Source organism: Trichosurus vulpecula, chromosome 3 (genome assembly GCF_011100635.1).
Source record: "Trichosurus vulpecula isolate mTriVul1 chromosome 3, mTriVul1.pri, whole genome shotgun sequence".
In the NCBI taxonomy this organism is placed as follows: Eukaryota; Metazoa; Chordata; class Mammalia; order Diprotodontia; family Phalangeridae; genus Trichosurus; species Trichosurus vulpecula.
Window position 1 is genome coordinate 200,478,614 of NC_050575.1, and position 20,823 is coordinate 200,499,436.

The 20,823-nt window shown below is 35.6% G+C and overlaps 1 protein-coding gene across 1 annotated transcript in view; it reads right to left on the reverse strand.

Moving 5' to 3' along the window:
• Nucleotides 1–20,823, reverse strand: part of ARFGEF2 (ADP ribosylation factor guanine nucleotide exchange factor 2) — a 112,864-nt gene that overhangs the window by 83,740 nt on the left and 8,301 nt on the right. Inside the window, exons 2-3 of the mRNA XM_036752533.1 lie at nucleotides 5,254–5,284; nucleotides 4,424–4,547 (exon numbers count right to left, since the gene is read on the reverse strand). Coding sequence (XP_036608428.1) covers nucleotides 4,424–4,547; nucleotides 5,254–5,284 — 155 coding nt within the window. The remainder of the gene's footprint in view (nucleotides 1–4,423; nucleotides 4,548–5,253; nucleotides 5,285–20,823) is intronic.

The following is a 20,823-nucleotide window of genomic DNA, read 5'->3' on the forward strand; positions in this document are numbered from 1 at the left end:
GTTCTTGCTATTGATATGGCCTATTATATCAATAGTTTTCCAAATATTGAATCAACCCTGAATTCCTGACATAAATCCAACCCGGCCATAGTATATACTCTTCATGATATATTGCTATAACCCACTTACTAATATTTTACTGGAAATTTTTATATCAATGTTTATTAAGAATATTGGTTTATCGTTTTCTTGTTTTGACTCTCAGTTCAGCTATCAAGAATATATTTGCATCATAAAAGAAATTTTGGTAAGGACTCTTTTTCTATATTTTCAAACAACTTATGTAATATCAGAATAACTGTTTTGCATTTGTTTGTGTGGTTTTTATACATGGCCACTTTGTGTCAAGATGACACAAATAGATGAAAAATATGTACACTCCTTCCTATTCCCATTCGATCATCACCAGAAGTCTGTCATATTTAAATTTTCTAAAATTCTATTCATGTCCTTATTTCTTGTTTTTTTAAATAGTATTAAATTTGTACAGGTCTGAACAGAGTCCCCTCACTATTATACTTTTACTATTTCTCCCTGTAATTCATTTAAACTTTCCCTGTGAGTACTTAGAAACTATATCACTTGGTGCATAGATTTGGCAGGATATTTATTTATTGTTTATGGTACTCTTCAGCATAATGTAGTTTCTCTTTCTCTTATTTTTAAAGTCCTTTTTTTCTATAGCCTTGTCTGAGATCATTATGGCCACTCCTGCCTTTTTCACTTCACCTGAAGCATAAAAGATGTTGTTCCAGCCCTTCACTTAAACTCCCTATGAACCTTTATGTTTCACATGTGCTTCTTATAAACAGCTTCTTTCTAGTGCCTTGTTGGTGGCGTTGTGAACTGATCCAACCATTTTGGAGAGCTATTCAGAACTATGCCCAAGGGTCTATAAAAATATGCATACCCTTTAACCCTGCAATATCACTTCTAGGGCTGTATCCCAAAGAAAGCATACAAATGGGAAATGTACCCACATGTACAAAAATATTTATAGCAGCTCTTTTTGTGGTGGTAGAGAACTGAAAATTGAGGAGAATGCCCATCAACTGAGGAATGGCTGTACAAGTTGTGGTATATGAATGTAATGGAATACTATTGTGATATAAAAAATGATGAGCATGCAGACTTCAGTAAAACCTGAAAAGACTTATATGAACAGATGCTGAGTGAGGGGAGCAGAATCAGGAGAACAGGATGACTAATTTCTCAACAATGTAAGGTTCTAAGACAACCCCAAAAGGCTCATGATAGAAAATGCTATCCACATTCAGAGAAAGAATTATGGAGTCTGAAAACAGATTGAAACATACTATTCGATCTCTCTTTTTTGTTTTGCTTCTTCTTTCTCATGGTTCATTCCATTGGTTATAATTCTTCTTTGCAACATCACTAATGTGAAAATATGTTTAATGTGAATATATATGTAGAGCCTATATCAGACTGCATGCAGTATTGGGGAGGAGGGAGGGAAAGAGGGGGAGAAAATTTGGAACTCAAAAGCCTGTGGAACTGAATGTTGTAAAATAAAAATAAATAAATTTTAAAAAATAAGGGAACATATAGCTTGATTGTGATTTCTAATCCATTTTGCTATCTTCTTCCTCTTCTATGAATCCATTCATATTCATTTATCATCATTAATTGCAGGTTTTGCTCCATTCTGGACTCTGGAGAGTTTTCCCTCTCTGTTTCACACTTTCTCTAGGAAGACGAGGGTGGTAAGTACAAGTGTGTTTAGCAACAGAGCTCTAGGTTTGATGCAATCTTTTGTTCCCCTGACCATCCAGCGGAACTTTCACTCATCCAGGGTCAAGGTGACAGGTTCTTATCCTTTAATTCCTTTTAGAAGTTTCTTTGAGGTTCATCTTCCATGGTTAGAGTTTGTTTTGCTTATGACCCATCCTTCCATTATTCTCTCCTCCCCAATAATACCTATTCCTCCTGATTCCCTATTGAGTGAAATGTATTTCTGCATCCAACTACACGTGTATATTCATCCCTCTTTTAATGAGTTGAGATGATGGTGAGGTTCAAATATCACCCACTCCCCTCAAAATGTTCTCCTTGTTTGCATAGTTTTCTACTTATAAACCCAGATGAGATAATTTCCATCCCTCTTTTCTTTCTCCTTCCCTCCCCAGCCCCTTTCCTTTCTTCTTTTAAGATTATCAAAACCTGACAAAACCTCTCCCCGTCCTTCTGTTTTGACTCCCTCTATGAACCCTGATGTTAAGGTTCTGAGGGAACAGGTGTACCATCACCCCTATTAGAATGTAAATACTTAATCATTTTTAAGTTCATTAATACTTTATCTTTTTATGTTTATCTTGACTTCTTTTTTATTTTTATTTCAAAGTTTTTAGTCAGCTCTGATCTTTTCATCAGGAATGCTTGGAAGTTCTCTTTATTTCATTAAAGATCCATTCTTCTCCTATAGCCTTATACTGTTTTGCTATGTAAACTATTCCTGGTTGTAAGCCAATGTCTTTTGTCTTCTAGAATTCCAAGCTCTACAATCTTTCCAAGTAGTGGTTGCTAAATCTTGTATCACCCTCACTGCAAGATACTCAATACTTTAATCCTTTTCGACTGTAGTATTTTTTCTTTGACCTGAAAGCTCTGGATCTGAGCTATAATGGTCCTGGTGGTTTTCATTTTGGGCGTTAAGAGGTGACCAGTGGATTCTTTCAATTTTGCACTTTTCCATCTGATTCTAAGAGATCTGGACAGTTTTCTTGAAATCTGATATGAAGCCTCTTTCATTGGTCACAGCTTTCAGGTATTATAACAATTCTTAAATTATCTCTACCTGATATATTTTCCTTGTTAGTTGTTTTTGAACAGCTATATCTCACATTTTCTTCTATTTATTCAGTCTTTTGATTTTAACATTTCCTGGTGTCTCATGGAATCATTCATTTCCTTTTGGTTCATTCCAATGTTCAAGGAACCTGATGCTTGGGTAAGTTTTATAACTATTGTCCTAAGCTGTTAATTCTCTTTTCCAAGTCTTTCCTCCATAGATTTCACGTCTTTTCCAATTCTTTCCTTTAGTACTCTCATTTCACTTATAAAGTCATTTTAAAATTCTTTCTTAACTCTTGCTTCATTTCTTCTAGGAATTCTATTTGAACTTGTGCCCAAACTGTTTTCCTTTGAGGCTCTACCTAAAGATATTTTGGAGTCATTCCCTTCTTCTGGATTTATGTCTTGGGTGTAACTGTCACCATGAGTCTTTATTGTGGGACTCTTGTTGTTGTTGTTACTCATTCCTCTAGTCTTTTGCATTAGGGCCAGGCTCTGCATAATTCTGGAGGAAATGTCTAGGCCTTGTTTTTCTTGTTTTTTGTTCTTGTTGTTTTCTCTGGGTATTGAGTAGTATGTTCTTCGCAGATCTCAGGACCAACTCAGGCTAGGGACCTGCATGCTTTAAGTGCCCCTAAAGGTTGTCTGATCCAGTATGAAATCTGATCACAGCCCTCCTGGTCTTAACTATGTGAGGAGTTCCTGACCTGGGTTTGGGTGTAAACAACACAACTATGGTCTTGTCTCTAATTGGAACTCCAGTAAACTCCTCTTAGACCCTCCCCCCCACCCCATCACAGTCAACTAGATTGTAGGGTCACAGGTTCAGCACAACAAAAATCTAGATTTCCCCTTGGTCTGAACTCCCTACTGTGGCTTTGCTGCTGTAGGCTTTAAAATGAGATGGAATCTAGAACTGAGATTCTACTCTGTTCACACAGAGTTGGAGCACCACAGCTTCTAATCTCTTCTGTTCTTGCTCTTTGCTCAGTACCCAGCCTTAGGCTTGCAACTGCTCCTTGTCCTACTCTGCCACACTAGGTGCAAGTCCCCTTCTTAGTCTACACTTGATTTGAGATCTCATTCTATGGTATGTGTGACAGCTTCCAGCTGGCACCTGTCTTTGTTCTGGCAACAGTATTAGGCCCTTCTTGTTGCCAAAATGCACATCCTCAGACCTCTATTCAGTTCCTACACTGGAAAGCTCTATGCAGTACCCTCCTAGCTAGGCCCAGTGTCCACAAACATCTTTGTCTATCTCTATATAAAAACCTCATCTGCAACAAAATGATCTGCTGTGATTTTTTTGTTTGATTTCTCTACCAACATTTGGTCTGTTGAATTTCCTAGAGTAACTATGGAGTAGTTGTGAAGGAAAGCTGGGCTATATTCCTTCCTCCTACTTCACCATTCTCGTCGATCTCTCTTCACTAAAATATAAAGACTATATCCATACCATCCTCAGCAAAGAGGAAAAACACTTACTTCTTCTTTATTTCCAAAATTATTCTGGGTATCCCTAATATTCTTATGTAATAGCTAATCTCTGTCTCTCAAACTTAAAATTTCTGTCCTTAAAAGTTCATGTGAGAGTCAAGTTTAAATACAATACCTGTAAGCAGTCTAGTGAGGTACTGACCACCCGTGGAGATTTTGATTGACAGGCTAGTTCAAACGGAAGGAAGTATTTATCAGCCTCGATGAAGTTTGCTTTTGGTGGTGCAGCAACCCCAGGTCTGGTTTAACAAAAGGAAGCATAAAGAGGGAAGAAAAGAAAGTTGTAAACATATTTAGAACTACCCTTTTGAGATGCATGTAAACATATTTAGAACTACCCTTCTGAAATGCAGTTTTCAAATTAAATATGACTACAAACTAGCATCTGTGACCCAGACAATTAAAAATTTAAACCCCTGCATTAGGGAACACACAAGTGCCACAAGCAGCAAGCTAGATCCCTTTTTAGCTAATACATCTATCATTCTGTATTGAATCTTAGCATTAGTCATGGTTATACTGCTAGAAAGAGACTAACGAGCACCACTGCTAAGAAAGGATTTCCACGTATGTAAGCTTTCTATATGCCTAAGGCAATGTAACTGTAAACTCTAAGAAGACCAAGTCAGAAAAAGCTAAAATATTAGCATTCAGGTTATCTTGATTGTCCCCCGAGTTCAGTAACCTAATATCTCATTATTTGTATAGTAGTTAGTACTCACTAAGTATTATGAAAAAAGTATAAAGACTGCTGTAAGCTTTTTGCTCTATTTTCCATATTTGTGAGAAGCAGGCTAATATAATGGGGAGAACACTGAAGTGGGAGGCAAAAAGACATGGGGTTTATTTCTCCATGTCTACGACTAACTTGCTGTGTAACCTTGGACAAGTCACTTCTCCTATATGCTTAACAATGGATATGAGCAGCTAAGCCACATAGCTTACCTTTGCTTTTCTAGCTCTGCTTTAATTTCATCTAGAAAGGAAGGAAGGGGGAAAAAGACAGTTACATTAGATACGTGCAGCAGAATATGTTCGACTTTTTTTTAGACTTAACTTTAGATTTTTATAATATGGGTTACAAGGTAGACAAAGTAGTGGTTATAGAAAGTGAATTAAGTTGCTATGTAAAAATATAGATTAAACAGATCGATAGTACTCTGTTTCAAGAAAGAAAACAGCTTAAAAAAACAAGGGTTGTTGTTTTTTTTAAATCCGCTACCAAGACATATGGGATATTTTTTTCCTCTTTAGAGAAATTTAATACTAGATCTTAGGTTCTTTATACATCATAACTGTGTCCATACATAGAGATAATGTCTGGCATCTATTCTAAAACAAACAGACCAAAAAAAAAAAAAACACTTTTAAGCCATTAGTGTTTTAGATTCATTTATCAATATTTCTTCACACAGTATCCTGATACTTGCGATTTTGTAATATTTAGTTATCTTAGGATTCCAGGACATACATCTCTGAATGCTCAGAATTTTTTTTTGGGGGGGGGAAACTGTGTACATGACTTGACCTCAGAACTCTGTAGAAAAACTACAGTTACCAGGAAAATGCAGATTATGAACTTTTTGGTTTGTTCACATCCAAGCCAACTATCTACTGGTCAACACCATCCATAAAATAGCTGAAGAAATATCTATAACTCATAATTGCAAATGGAGATGGATAATAACTTGGAGTTCTAAACAAAAGCCTTACGCAAGAGTGTATATGTTCTTTATGAGACAAGACTCAGTTTTGCTTCCATTCTATTTTATCTTGGCAAGTAAGAGGAGACATGAGATTGTAGGAATGGTCAATGAGATCTGATACCATGAAAAGCTAAGCTTTCAGAAATCTATACTCATAACACCAAGACCCATTTGGATGATGAGATCATGTCACAGAGCAACATTAGCTCCCAATCTGGAGAAACTCAAGTATACTGAGGTTTGCCTTTAGCTTTTATATTTATTGGTATTAAATAAGGTGAGAATTCCCTGACAAGGAAGATGGCAGAATAGTTGCTTTCTTCAAACTTCTCCAATTGCAAACCTCAAAGTAAAGGTACTTTGTGATATGTCCATTGTTATTATTTATTCTTTAACTATAAGATAAGAGAAATGAAGATTTTTTTTTAACTTAGGGGAGTTTTAGTTGAAGTCTCAGCATAAGTTATTTTCTTAATATATCATATATTTCCTATCACTAGAACTCCTTCATGAACATAGAGTTGAGCTGGGTTCAGAATCTATAAAGAGAAAAAATCAGTACAAGGTAAAAGCTTCATGAAATAACATTAAAGAATTCTAATACATAGAGCTTCCATTCAGTGTTTCCACATCCAATCCATATACCATGCACAGGTTTATGAGCAGAGGTAAATTCACACACCTTCATCTCAGAGACAGATATAAAGATACTGCTCTAACCCAACAAGTGCCCAACGGTCATTTCCCAGGCACATAAAAGAAAGGACCAATGAGGGGAGGAGGGTAAAGGGAGGGTGGAGGGGAATAGAAGACTCAAACAGATCAAAAATATCAGTGCTGGGCACCACAGGCTAGAGGGGAATAAGTATCAAGGTTGTGGGAAAGGTGACTGAAACCTGGTTTAGGCTAGTCTTTCTCCACCCCAGATTATTCAGGGCAGAGAACCCAGCCTAGTCCACCAGGATATTCTCCAAAAAAATGAAGCTTAGTACAGCCAACAGCTCAGCTTTGCAGATATGTGCAGCAGCTGAAGGGGTAAGGATCAAAGAGTGAAGAGGATTCCTAGATGCAAGTAATGGGAAATACCAGCTGAAAGACCAAAAGACCAAGAGAGAAAGCATAAAATAAAAACTTAGCCCAAGCAGATAAACCAACAGGAAAGAAAATAAAACATAAGGAAGAAAAAGTAAAACCTCAAGAGAAACCATAGCACTTTGAGCAAGTATTATAATATGAAAAAAAAAATGGTTCAATACTATCCAATGGAAGGGAATCCTGCCAGTTTCTCAGAAATCACACAATAGCAAGAAATTCCAGAATGGTTCAAAAGAGAAACAAAACTCTTAAAACAGGGGATCTTAACCTTTTTGGTGAGGCATGGATCTATTTGATAGTCTAGTGAAGCCCAAGGACCCCCACCTCAGATGCTTCTAAATGGCTAAAATAAAATACTTAGTAAACTACAGGTTTACCAAGTAAATCAATAAAACAACTATGATGGTAATAATAATTAGCACTCACAGCACTTTAAGGTTTGCGAAGGATTTTACATATTATCTCATTTGATCCTTAGAATATCTCTCTGATAGGTGCTATCATTATTCCCATTTTACAGATGAGGTAACCCATCATTTATAACTAAAGAGATAGTTATAAAAAAATTTTTTTCTACAAAGTTCATGGACCCAGGTTAAGAACTTCCCTTAAAAAAGGAAACCAGTAATGAATTGGGTTGGAAATCTGTGTTCTCAACGAAGAATTTAAAAATAACAGAGCAGGAAAAATTGAATACTTGACAGACTATCTCTCCAAAAAGGTATCAGCCCTGAGAGAGGGAATAACAGATTTGAGGCACAAAAATACTAAAGTGTCAAAAACATTAAAAAAAAAACCAAAAACATATAACTCCTAGACAAGCCAAAGCAATGGACCTTAAATACTGGATACAAAGAGATAACTTAAAGATTATAGGTCTCCCAAAAGAAGATGACAACAAAGCCCAAATATTACAATTCAGGAAATAACATAAAACTGTCCAGAACAACCTCTGAATACAAAGCAATGACCAAGAGAATTCACATTGCTGCCATGGAAAAAAACAAACAAAGCTCCCTCTTCAAACTTCAAAGTACAGAGTGGTTCAACAAATGTAAGCAGTCAAGAAAATGCCATTCAAATAAGAAAAGGTAATGTGAATAACACAGGATTATTCCATATTCATAAGAAATCAGAGGAGAGAACAGAAGAGGATTTTCCCTAGTCCACTGGGAAAGGAATGAAAATGGACTGATCCAATGACTGTTGCCCAGTGAGTTATTTGGGCAAAGATAGAAACACAGCCCGTGGGATCCTCAGTTTTGATGTTCAATGGACATATTCAAATCACAATGAACAATGAGAGATCTGGATATGAAGATTAAATAAATTCCATTTGCTCACTATTTCCTATGCCTACACTGGTTTTCTGACTTCTAAGGCTATTTGTATTCCTTAAACTTATAGATGATAAAGCAATTAGAAGTACTGCTTACACATTTAAGTTTGTTCACAGAATATCCTTTCCCCAGCCCCAACATAAGGATGAGGGCGGGGGTGGAGGATAATGGGAGGGAATAAACATTTACATAGCACCTACTATGTGCCAGACACTGTGTAAGCAATTTAGAATTATTTTCTCTTTTGATCTTCACAATAATCCTACAAGGTAGGTGCTGTTATTATCCTCATCATACAGTGGAGAGAACTGAGGCAATAAGAGGTGAACACAGCTAGTCAGGATCAGAACCTGGATTTGAACTTGGGCCTTCCTGACCACAAGCCCAGTAATACCTAATATTTATATAGCACCTACTATGTGCCAGGCACTGTCCTAAGTGCTTTATAATTATCATTTCATCTGATCCTCATAACAACTCTGGGAGGCAGGTGCTATTATTATGCCCATTTTGCAGAGGAAGAAACTGAGATAAAGAGAGGTTAAGTGATATGCCTCGGGTCACAGAGCTTGTTAAATATCTGAGGCTCAATTTGAACTCAGGTCTTCCTGACTTGGAGCCCAATGTTCTATCCACTGTACCACCTACCTGTGAGTAAAATTTACGTGATAAAACAGGGGTCAAATGTTCATATTTGCTCTGTAACATTGCCAAAGAAAAATTTAAGAAATTTAGGAATTTAATTAATAAACTTGAGTTGCTTGTGAAAAATAGTAGCAGCTTTAGAAACCAAGGAATTTTTAAAAGTTTTATTAGTACTTGTGGTTTTTATACACCCCTGCCACTGAGCCTTCCTTCATAACACAGAAAATGAGTGAAGTAAAACAGACAAAAAGACCATAACGGTTTATACTTCCACACTCATAAGCCACTATCTCTCTACCAAGAGGTCTGTTTTATAATTAAAAATTATGCATTTTTATGCTGAGTGAAGTGATCAGAATCAGAACAATGACTACAATAACATAAGTGAAAACCCTGAAAGGAAGCCAAGCTGAGTAATTATAATAACCAGTCTTAGTTCCAGAGAACAGAAAACACACCTCCTTAATTCTGGCAGACAAAGGATGATAGGGGCAGGATGCTGCATAAACCATCAATGTACACCTACTGCTTTTGTTTAAATGATTTTCTTTGTCATAAGAAAAGTTTAATCTGAGGGAGAGAAGTGACATATATCCAGGAATGTTTGTCATGGAAAAACAAAACACATCAATAAATTTTACAATAATTTTTTTTTAAATAAAGGATATTGGGGAGAAAAGCATAGGGCTGTTTTGATAATCCAGTTATAAATCCTAGACACCAATTAAAATGAAGCTCCCTGAAGACAGGAGAGGAGGACACAATAGCCAAAATTATTGGATATTTTAGAGTACCATCCCCACACAAATACATTCATTTAGTTCAATGAAAGGGTGGTGCAAATCAAAGTCAATGAAAGATAAACTAACACTGCAATGAGAGAAAGTGTAATACTTAACAATGTACAATGGATGTAAAATTTGAGTTGGCTGTACTAAAATTCAAGATGTGTGAAATCCGTTGCCTGGGCTCCTGACACAGACAAGTTATCACAAGATTTGCATGTAAACATGAAGTTAAATAATCTGCTCAGAAGTTAAAAATACCATAATGTGTTATATTTCTCATTCTTTTTTTATAAATGTGTAACAAACTGGTTTCCCCCAAAAGTGCAACCTTTTAAAATTGTGATAATTTGGGAGCAATTATATCATTTGAAATTTTCATCTAGTTTAATTTCTTTAAATTTTTTATTGACCTTAATTTTGAAAATGAAATAATCCCTTCATGATGGATAAACATATAAGTAACGTTAAGAAAAAAATCCACAGAAGCAGGTGGAGCTCGTACAAGCAAAGAAAAAAGAGACAGTTCAAAGTGGCAGAGATAAAAAAAAAGGTAAAAAAGGCCAAATCCAAAAAAAGAGAGCCACCATGTTTTTTATTTGCATTAACAAGTATTGTTACTGATACAGAAAAAAAGCCTTCTGTTTGTTTTGTACAAATACATTGGAAACACCTTGAAAGTATATGTGCAGAATATGTTGGCAAGACCAAAAAACTGTTCTAAAGAAAATTAGATGCTTTTAATAAATAAAAACAAACTTTTTAAAAAGCGGGACTGTTTACATTATATGAAGTTGCTTACAGAATTGTTAAGTATAAAAGCCTCAACCAATAACCAAGCAAATAAGCATCTATTAATCTCCCTTTTATGGACCAAGCACTGTGCCAAGTGCTGAAGGTACAAAGAAAAAAACAGTCTGCCCTAAAGTGCATTCTTCTCAGTCATTTCCAAACCATGCTACCCTGTGAGAGCACCCTTCCCATGCCTTCCTCCCTCATAACTCCCCTCTATGTTGTGTTCCCCCCATTAAAATGTAAGCTTCTTGAGGCAAGGAGCTATTGTATCCCCAGAGCTTAGTACAGCGTCCAGCACATAATACGCACTTAAATGGATGAATGAATTAATTTACTTTAAAAAAAAATGGAACCTGTGCAGAGAACTCTCAGTAAAGAACTTCCCCTACCAATGCAGAATGGCACCTTTTTGCAATTTGTAGTCTCTGAGAGTTGACTGGGGCACTGAGAGACTGACTTGCCCAAAGTCACAAAGACCACATCAACCCATCAAGTACTATATTTACTAAGTGGGTGGGAGCATCATGATGCCCTCAAGAGTAAAAGGAAAGTTCAAAAGAGGTAAGGATATGGGGAGGAATTCTGTTTTGGACATGCATAGTTTGAGATATGCAGGCAATAGCTAATTCAAAATGTTCAATGACACAAACTAGAGCTCAGAAAAAACCAGAACTGATACACACATAAGTGAACCTCTGCCTAGAGATGATAATTGATAAGAGAAAGACTGGCATTACCTACAGCTAATGATACAGTCTAAATTATGCTTGGCAAAATCATAGGCAAAAATACCTTTGAATGTTTCCATTAGCAGATAATAGTGGCAAGAACTGCCTGAATGTCTGAAGACTGCAATCAACTAAAGTGAGAAACTAAAACCTTTCTATTCTGCTTTGCAAACAGATTAAACAACAAAAAGATTAAACAACAAATATAAAGATTTGATTACATTTGGTCAAGATATTGTTAAAACCGAGTGAAAATTTATCTGTAAAGCTACTGGTTGCAATGCCATATAAAGAGATATTTTCAATGTAACTAACAGATTTTTAAATGAAGATTCTATAATATGGGAGGGGCTGTATGGGACTCTGCATTGATAAAGCTTAATCAATAACATGATGAAATGATGGCCCATTGATCCTATAGTTACAGCTGTGGGCCCTTACAATTTGGACAAATTGCATGCTTTAAAGATTATCAGAAATATAAGTGAGTAGATACATATTTTTCAAGTAGTTACAAAAATGAACAACTTTATTTTAGAAAGATTATTAAAAGGAACGCTCTTTGTACAACTGTGAGACATACACAGGCAGAACATTCAACCCTTCCATAGTATTACAAAACACTTTTTACTCCCAGAATACTTCAAAGAGGATTCAAGCTAAGAAGAAATTACTATTTTTCTTAATAATGATGATGAAGCCAAATCACTTTATAACAAAAATTTCTCCTGAAACATATAGTTGGTAGATATTTTTAAAAAACTGAGTACTCCAAATAAATCAATGCAAAGTCCACAAATTCATATTCTGATCCAGAAAATCAAGCAAACTGCATTTATGAAAAATATAGAGCTACAAAAAAATTAAAAATATATTTCATCTTTCTCAATTTTAAAAATATCAAACATGCAAATGAAATAGTAGTAAAGACGTACTGATCACTTGACAAGGATACAGAAGCAATCTATGTTTTATTTTCAAGATCTAGATATTTCTATATATTGAATGTATAAAGAATATGTTTGACATGGATAAATGATACATTTGTTCTTACTCGTCTGAACAAGAATAGTTAACAGACTGGTCAGTCAGAAAGTCAACCAGCACTTATTAAGTGTTTATACTATGTGTCATTTTGTGAAGATATACTGGAAGTAAGCATTTGAACCTGAAAATTTTAAGTTTTGGATGAATATAGAGTTTTGGGGTTTATTTTTAAAAAGCAATATAAATTTACTACTCTTTATAACATAATGTTTGCATAAAATAAGGTTCTTTGCTATAGCTGTTATAAAGATAAGATATAGATTTGAATATGGATTGAAAAAAGAATTGTTATTCTAATAACCTTTTATTTATATATTTTCTGTTTACACAATCTAGATTTCCAGTTTCTCTCTCCCTCCCAGAGCTATCCCTTATGAAAAATTTTTTAAAAAGGAAAAGAAAAAATTTCAGTAAAACTAACCGACACATAGGAAAACCTGACATTACATTCAAGGACCCTGAACCATGCTTCCCAGCCCCCATTACACACCCCCTCTGTATAAACAAGCAGAGAGAAGTATCATTTCTTTTCTGTGGGGCCAAGCTTGTTCTTCACAATTTTCCAACATTTAGTTTTTGCTGTTGTAGTCATTGTATGTACTATTTTCCTGGCTTTGTTTGCTTCCCTTTTCTCCAGTTGATTTTAAGTTTTTCTGTGCTTCTCTGCAGTTATCATTTCTAACAGCAAAATGATATTCCGTTGCATTCATGTACCACAATTTGTTTAGTCATTCTCAATCAATAGTTATCTACTTTGTTTCCAATTCTTTGAGATCATAAACACTGCTGCCATAAATATTCTGGTGTAGATGGAGCCTTTCTTTTTATAAATAACCTCCTCGGGATGTATGAAATCTTTGGGTCAAAGGATATGGACATTTCAGTTACTTTATCTGCATAACTACAAACTACTTTCCAGAATGACTGAACCTATTCAGAGCTCCATCAGCAATGCACTGCTGTGCCTGTCTGTCCAAAACTCAACCAACATTGACTATTCCCATCTTTTGTCACTTTTCACAATCTGATGGTATTATGTAAATCTGAGTTGCTCTGATTTGTATTTTTCTTATTAGTTAATGATTTGGAACATTCTTTCATATGATTTTTAATAGTTTGCACTTTTTTGAGAATTGTTTGTTTCCATCCTTTGACCATTTTTCATGCCTTTTGGCCTCATATTTCTGTTAGTTGTCCAACAAGATATATTCTAGGACATCAAACTCCTATTAGAGATATATGATACAAAGATTTGTTTCCCAGGTCACTGCTTGTCTTAGATGCACTAATTATAATTGTGAAGAAGTTTTTCAATTTCAAAAAACTGTGTGAACTACACTTACCAAGCTTGGCCCCTAAGATATATGAAAATTCACCCCCCTCCCTTCTCAATACTACATATAACCATCAGATTCTATCAATGTATTGGTTAGTTTCACACAATTGGTTTTTTTCTTTGTCTTTTTCTTTTTAATTCTTTGTTATAAATAATGTCCTGTTGGATGAGGGAAAAAGAAGAGACATATCTGGAAATAAAGATGAAGTAAAAACAAATGATATATTTTTTTTAATTTAAAAAAGAAAATCAGCCACTGACAGAGTAAAAATATTCACTGGATTTGAAGTCAGAAGACCTGGATTTAAATCCCAGCTTACTACTTACTCCCTATATGAACTCAGAGAAGTCCTTTAAACTCTTTGGGTCTCAATTTCCTCATTTAGAAAATGAGAGGGATGAAAAATCTGAGGTTGTGACTCATTATTTTTGTTACATATCTAATCTCATTCTCTAATTCTGATAACACTTAGAAAAATTCAGGAGAAAGAGGAACTCAGAAGAGCCAGTAATAGACTGAAATTTATTTGCTTCTTTCATAATGTGGGAAGAAGAAATTGGATACCAACATGCAAAGTTGCCAAAAGTCAACCACAAAGATCTTAGAAAGTACAATAAAAAAAAAAGATCCTGACATTTGGATGTATCAATGATTTCATCACTGTGGACACTTTCTTTACCAGTGTACAGCCAGGCCATACGATACAATTCAACTTTCATTAAACCTATGTGAAAAGAGCTTTGAGAAAGGCACTGTGCCAGAAGTTGGGGAATCAAAGGCAAAAATAACAATCCTGGACCTCAAGGAATTCTGATTGTGCTAGCTAGAGGGATACCAGGTAACAGAGGGATAGGCAGAAAAGGTTAGTCTCTGCTCTCAGGGAACTCAGTAGGGATATGGTAAATATAGCAGATAAGGAAATAAAATGAATTTGTTATTATAAAAGAGATTACTAACAACTGGAGGACCTAACCTACAACTCTAGTCAATGAAATTCCATTCAACAAGCAGTTATTTAGTGCTAGGCAACCTGCTAAGCTATGGGGATACAAAAAGGAAAAAAGTACAAGTCTGCCCTCAAGGAGCTCATAACCTACGGAAGGAAAACAACCACGTACACACGTAAATGCAGAAAACATAAACAAAACAAATAAGTAATTTCGAAAATGAAGGAGCAAGAGTACTATCAAAGAATCAGGAAAAACTCCCTGTAGGAAGATGATCTAAATCTCAAAGGGAGCTAGGAATTCTAAGAGGCAGAAGTCAGGAGCGAGAACATCATAAGCATGTGTAAAGGCAAAGAGGTAGGATGCAAGGAACCAAATGTATATGGAGAACAGTAAGCAATCCCTTAGGCTGGAACAGAGGATATGTAAAGGCGAACAATGTGTAATCAGTGGGCTGGAACTGCATTGTAAAGGGCTTTAAATGCCAAAACAAGTTTATATTTTATCTCAGAGTCAACAGGGTGCCACCAAAGCTTATTGGGATTGGAGTGACACCATTAGACCTATGCAATATCAATTTGTAGCTGTGTGGAAGAAGGATTGGAGATGGGAGAAACTGGATTCTAGAAGACCAATTACAAAGCTATTGCAATATGCCAAGCCAAGATGTTCTAAGTGCACCAATTAGGGTAGTGGCTATGTGACTAGAAAAATGGCAATGGATTTAATAATGCGGAGTAGAATTTTTAAAACTTGGTAACTGACTGGATATGGGAGGTGAGTGAGAGTGAAGAGACAAGAATAACTCCTAAATTGCAAATGAGAGATTGAAGAATGGTGGTAGCACAGAAATAGGGAAGTTAGGATTAGGAGTGGGTCAAAGGGAAAAGATAATGAATTCTGTTTTGTACATCCTGTGAATTTGAAAAAACTAAAGAGGAGCCACCTGGGGAGTCAAGCAGACATGAAAAGTGGGATTAAAGTCCAGGAGAAAGACCTAAGCATGTATATAAAGGTGGCAAGTAAGGAATCGGTAGAAAAAGAGTATGAAGATGAATGAGAAAGCTTATTGGCATAATCTCCCAGGATAGATGGGATGAATGGTACATGATGTTAGCCTTGACAGGAAGCAGTGCCACATCTTGCTCAAAGACTGGACCAAAGGAGAAAGGGATAGGTGGAGATCTATTAGAGTGCTTGTGGAATAGGGGAAGTAAGAAACTTTATGACAGAAGGCCTCAGTAAAGCAGGAATGAAAACTCATGACAGATAGCCTCCATTAAGGAGGCAAAGTTATCTGATGAGAGAGTTAGAGCACTTGAGGGAAGAGGTTTGGAATAGCCATTTTGGGACCTATAAGGAGGGAAAAATTAAAGGATTGCTTATGCAGCAATGAGGACCCAGTTGGGATTAGATAAGGAATTTATAGTAGACCTAGTCATCACAGATGCACGATTTTTTCCAGGATCATTTGGCAGCACAGAAGTAGGAATAGAAAAGGTATATGGTAGGCAAAACACAGGACTGAAGATTAGCAAATCATGAACTGTGGTAAAACAAGAAGGGAAGTGATTAAAAAGTAGAGTAGTGTGGAGTGGAATTAGTTCAGTCTAAGGTCAAGACTATGAGGAAAGAGAAGCCAAAAAAATGACAGATTGGAATAAAAGAGGAATAGAAATATTGGAGCTCAAAGTGTGATATTGTATATAGGAATAATGCAGAAGATGTGAAAATATGGATTATGACCAAAAAGGGTCATTTCAGAGTTCAAGTTTATGAAGTTCACCTTCACCCAGAATACCATCCAGTACCATGAAGCCATCTCTATACAAGGTACCATTTCTTATTTTCATTAGCAAATTGAGTAGCTTTACTTCTTCATTAACAGAGACCATTTGAAAATTCTCACTCTTGTTATATAAATGATCTACCTCCTTTTGTGGTGTCACGTGTCCTTGATGATGTCTTTTACATAATTAATTCCATGTATCATTGGTAATATGCTGCAACCTATGTAAACCTACCATGCAACTTTCCACTTCCTGAATAGAAGACTGGATTTGGAGTAAAGAGGACCTGAATTCAAAATCTGCCTCAGACAATAGCTGTGTTACTCTGAGTAAATCACATAACCTCTTTCACCTTAGCTGTCTTATCTGTAAAATGGAGAAAAAAATAGCATCTATCTCACAGAATTGTTTAAGGGATCAAATGAGATAATGCATGTAAAGGACCTGGGCAAACTTTAAAGCACCATATAAATGTTAATTTATTATTATTCCTTTTGTCTCACCTGCAATCCTGTCCTCTCATACTGTAATTTCTATGATATACAGTCACATAGCATCACTAGAATACTGTTATGAAAACAATGGACTTTTGCCCTACAGAGCAATTAGGGATACTTATAACACTGCAATTTCCCAAATTCAACAAAATCCAATTTCTCTCTCCTATTTATTATTTTCATATTCCCCAGACCCCAGGGTTGTCATACAGAAAGTTACTATTACTACTCCCTCTCAAGGAAAATGGGCAGAAGAGTATAGAGTAGGAAAATATAAAGAGAAAGAAGGTAAAAGAGAAAGAAGGAAAGAGTGAAAAATGGGGTCTTATCTTTAAGAAACGACAAGTGAGAAATTCAGAGAACTATGAAGATCTTGTGAACAGTCGCAGAGCCAAAACAGGATACTACAGATTACAAAGTAAATGAAAAGAACACTAAAAGACTGAACTTTGAACCAAAAAACAAAAGATGATTCCCAGAACAGATAACGAATTACACTTCCCTGCTCTTCACAGAGACAGGTAATCTATCAGAACAGAAAACTGCATACATTGTCACTCCATCTGTTGTTTTTGCTGGGACAAAGAATGGGAAATAAGTTCAGAAATCACAGACATAAAAGGCATCAACAAAAACATTTTTAAAAAAGATAAATGCATTATGGTAGCATAGAGTAGAAACCAGCTCTTAAAAACATTGGTTTCTTTTCTACCAAAAGGACAGATCTAATGGAAGCAATAAATGAACAGAATGAGGAAGAACGAGCTGAGTTGGATACAACAGAAATGCTCTAGTTTGGCTGGTTGGTAAAAAATTTTAAAAAGTCCTTTCACAAAATTCCAGCTGGGGCTGCATTTCCAGTTTAACCAAGGGAAGAAAAGACTATAACCAGATTTGTAATATTACACAGGTACAATTCAACCTTCCATTTCCCAGTGCTAAGGAAGCTGCTTTCCCTGTCAATTCTTAGAAAAGCCCCAAGAGAATGTCTGAGCTAAGTCACTACTCTTCAGGAGAGTCAAGCCAAACATCTTGTGTTCCCAGGAATGAAATATCAAAAATTAAACTATTTTCTAAAACTATGCAATTCAAAATTGATAGCAGAGGGTAGAGCTGTATCATGGAAAGGACACTAGACAAGGACTCTGGAGACCTGGGTTCTAGATTTACTTCTACCACTAATTTACATAGGAACCTTGGAAAAATCTTCCCAACTTAGTTTTGCCATCTGTAGAATGAGAAGACTGAACCAGATGGTCTCTAACGTCCCTTCCAGCATTGAATTCTATGACCCAGATCAAAGGAACTATAAACACACTTTATCCTTCATTTGCCCCATTAAACTCTACCTTGTATTCTATATACCCAGTAAATCATAAGCTCCTTGAGATCAAGAACTGTCATTTTTCATCTTTATATCCCCATAACTTTTACTGAGTGCCTTGTACACTGTAGACTATCTTAATAAATGTTTGTTCAATTGATAATGGGATCAAAGGACACAGAAATGCAAGGAACTTTATATATGATCTAGTTCAACCCCTCATTTTATAGACAAGACCCAGAAACATTAGATGACTTTCAGAAAGTCACACAGGCAGAACATGGATCTATTTTATATCATCTTTGTGTCACTTGTGAACAGTCAGAACTAAATACAATAATGAGCCATTTATTTAGAATGCTATGTACTTGACAATTAATCAAAAATCTTTAAAAATCCACTCTTTCACAAAGAATGTTCCTACTGTTTTTATTGTCTCTCCTGTGGCTTAGGCACATAGGACACTAGGTCCATATATACCCAACCATTCACTTTACTAGTGAAGATATCTCCTGTATGTTTCAAATTCATAAAAAACCACAAAAACCCAACTATACATGAGGTAAAAAATGGTAGTCCTTCATTTACCTCCCCTATAACTCATACTGGTAATTTTGTTTTTCAGCATTTAAGTAGGGATATTTAAATCGATTCTAATAATAATCCAACAAACAATTATAAATAGCTATGCACTAATCAGATCAGCAGTCTAATTACTAGTCAGCTTTGGTTTCTAGTCTGACTTTCCTTAACTGCCTATTTGCTACGAGACAACCACCATCCCTTCTGAGTCAGTTTCCTCACCTGTGATTCCCTAAAGTCCCTTCCAAATTTGACATTCTGTGACTCTATGGTGTACATGTAGTTTTTAATTAAATTATTAAACCTTTCAACAAAAAGTAATCTGATTCCCATCAACTGTGGAATGGCTGAACAAGCTGTAGTATATGAATGTAATGGAATACCAATGTTCCATAAGAAATAATGAGCAGGCAGATTTCAGAAAAACCTAGAAAGACTTACATGAACTAATGCTGAATGAAGTGAACAGAACCAGGAAAACACAGTAACACACAGTACACAGCAACAGCAACATTGTGTGATGACTAACTTTGATGGACTTAGCTCTTTTCAGCAGTGCAAGAATTCCAAAGGACTCATGATGGAAAATGCTATTCACATCCAGAGAAAGAACTATGGAGTCTAAATGCAGATAGAAGCATACTATTGTCTCTTTTTTCTTTCTCCTGTTTTTTCCCTTTTATTCTGATTCTTCTTTCACAACATGACTAATGTGGAAATACGTTTAATAGGATTATACATGTATAACCTGCATCAGATTGTATGCTGTCTTAGGGAGGGGGGAGGGTGATAATTTAGAACTCAAAATCGTGTAAAAGTGAATGCTGCAATTAAAAATAAAGTTTTGAAAAAAAGTAATATGATTATTTCAATGCATGTCTTTAATTCTCAGATTTTTTTTAAAAAGGATAGCTACTACTAATGAAAAAAAAATAATGAAAACACTGGTATCTGCTTAATAATTGTGTACCAATGCAACCAACCCCTTTATTCTTTAATAGTTTCTAGAAATAGTAGCAGTATTTATCAGACTTCACAAACTGGATCACTAACAGTGAGACTTTTTTTGAATCACATCAACATGAAAGAAGAATGCCAAAAAGAAATACAATTTACTTGACATCACATAAACATAACCCAATGTATGACCTAGGATAAGTCACTGCATCTTTCTGGACTTCAGGTTCCTCATATGTAAAATGAAGTGCTGGACTCTACTACCTCAAAAATTTCTTCCAGTTCTTAGTATATCAATTAGAATCTTTCATGCACAAATACTGCTGCCCAACCCACTACCATCCTTAAGAAAAGTTTTAAAGCTCAGAATTGCTTTTTAGTGCTTTGTTAAGTTCATCAAAAATAACTAATGTGGCAAATCTCAAAATAATTAATTTTTTGCTTCTTAGACTGAAAGACCCAAAACAATTTTATTTCACAAGTCCACAAAGTGAAGACATACTCATTTTGCTGATGGACAATAATTCCCCTAAATTAGAAACATTTAACAACTAAAATGAAGTCTTTCTAGTTCAACACACATTTATTAAGCACTTACCACGTAAGCCTAGCACTGGGCTATTGAGGGGGATAACAGACAAATGAAGACAAGGAGCTTATTATATAATGTATACAAGTGGGGCTCCTTCCTTTAATTATTTCTTCCTCCCCTCAAACTTTAAAGTCAAGACTGATAAAATATTTAAAGAGACAAAGAAGTTATCCAATAGCATTTACAGTCCAACCTGCTTACAGAGAACATCCACTATTTTATGTGTGATCTTTTCAACAGAGGGCCTTCAAGTGACACTGCTCTCTACTGGTTCTCCTGCCTGTCTGACCACTCCTCCTCAGGCTCCCCTTGATAACATGGGTACAACCACACATTCACACCTGTGAG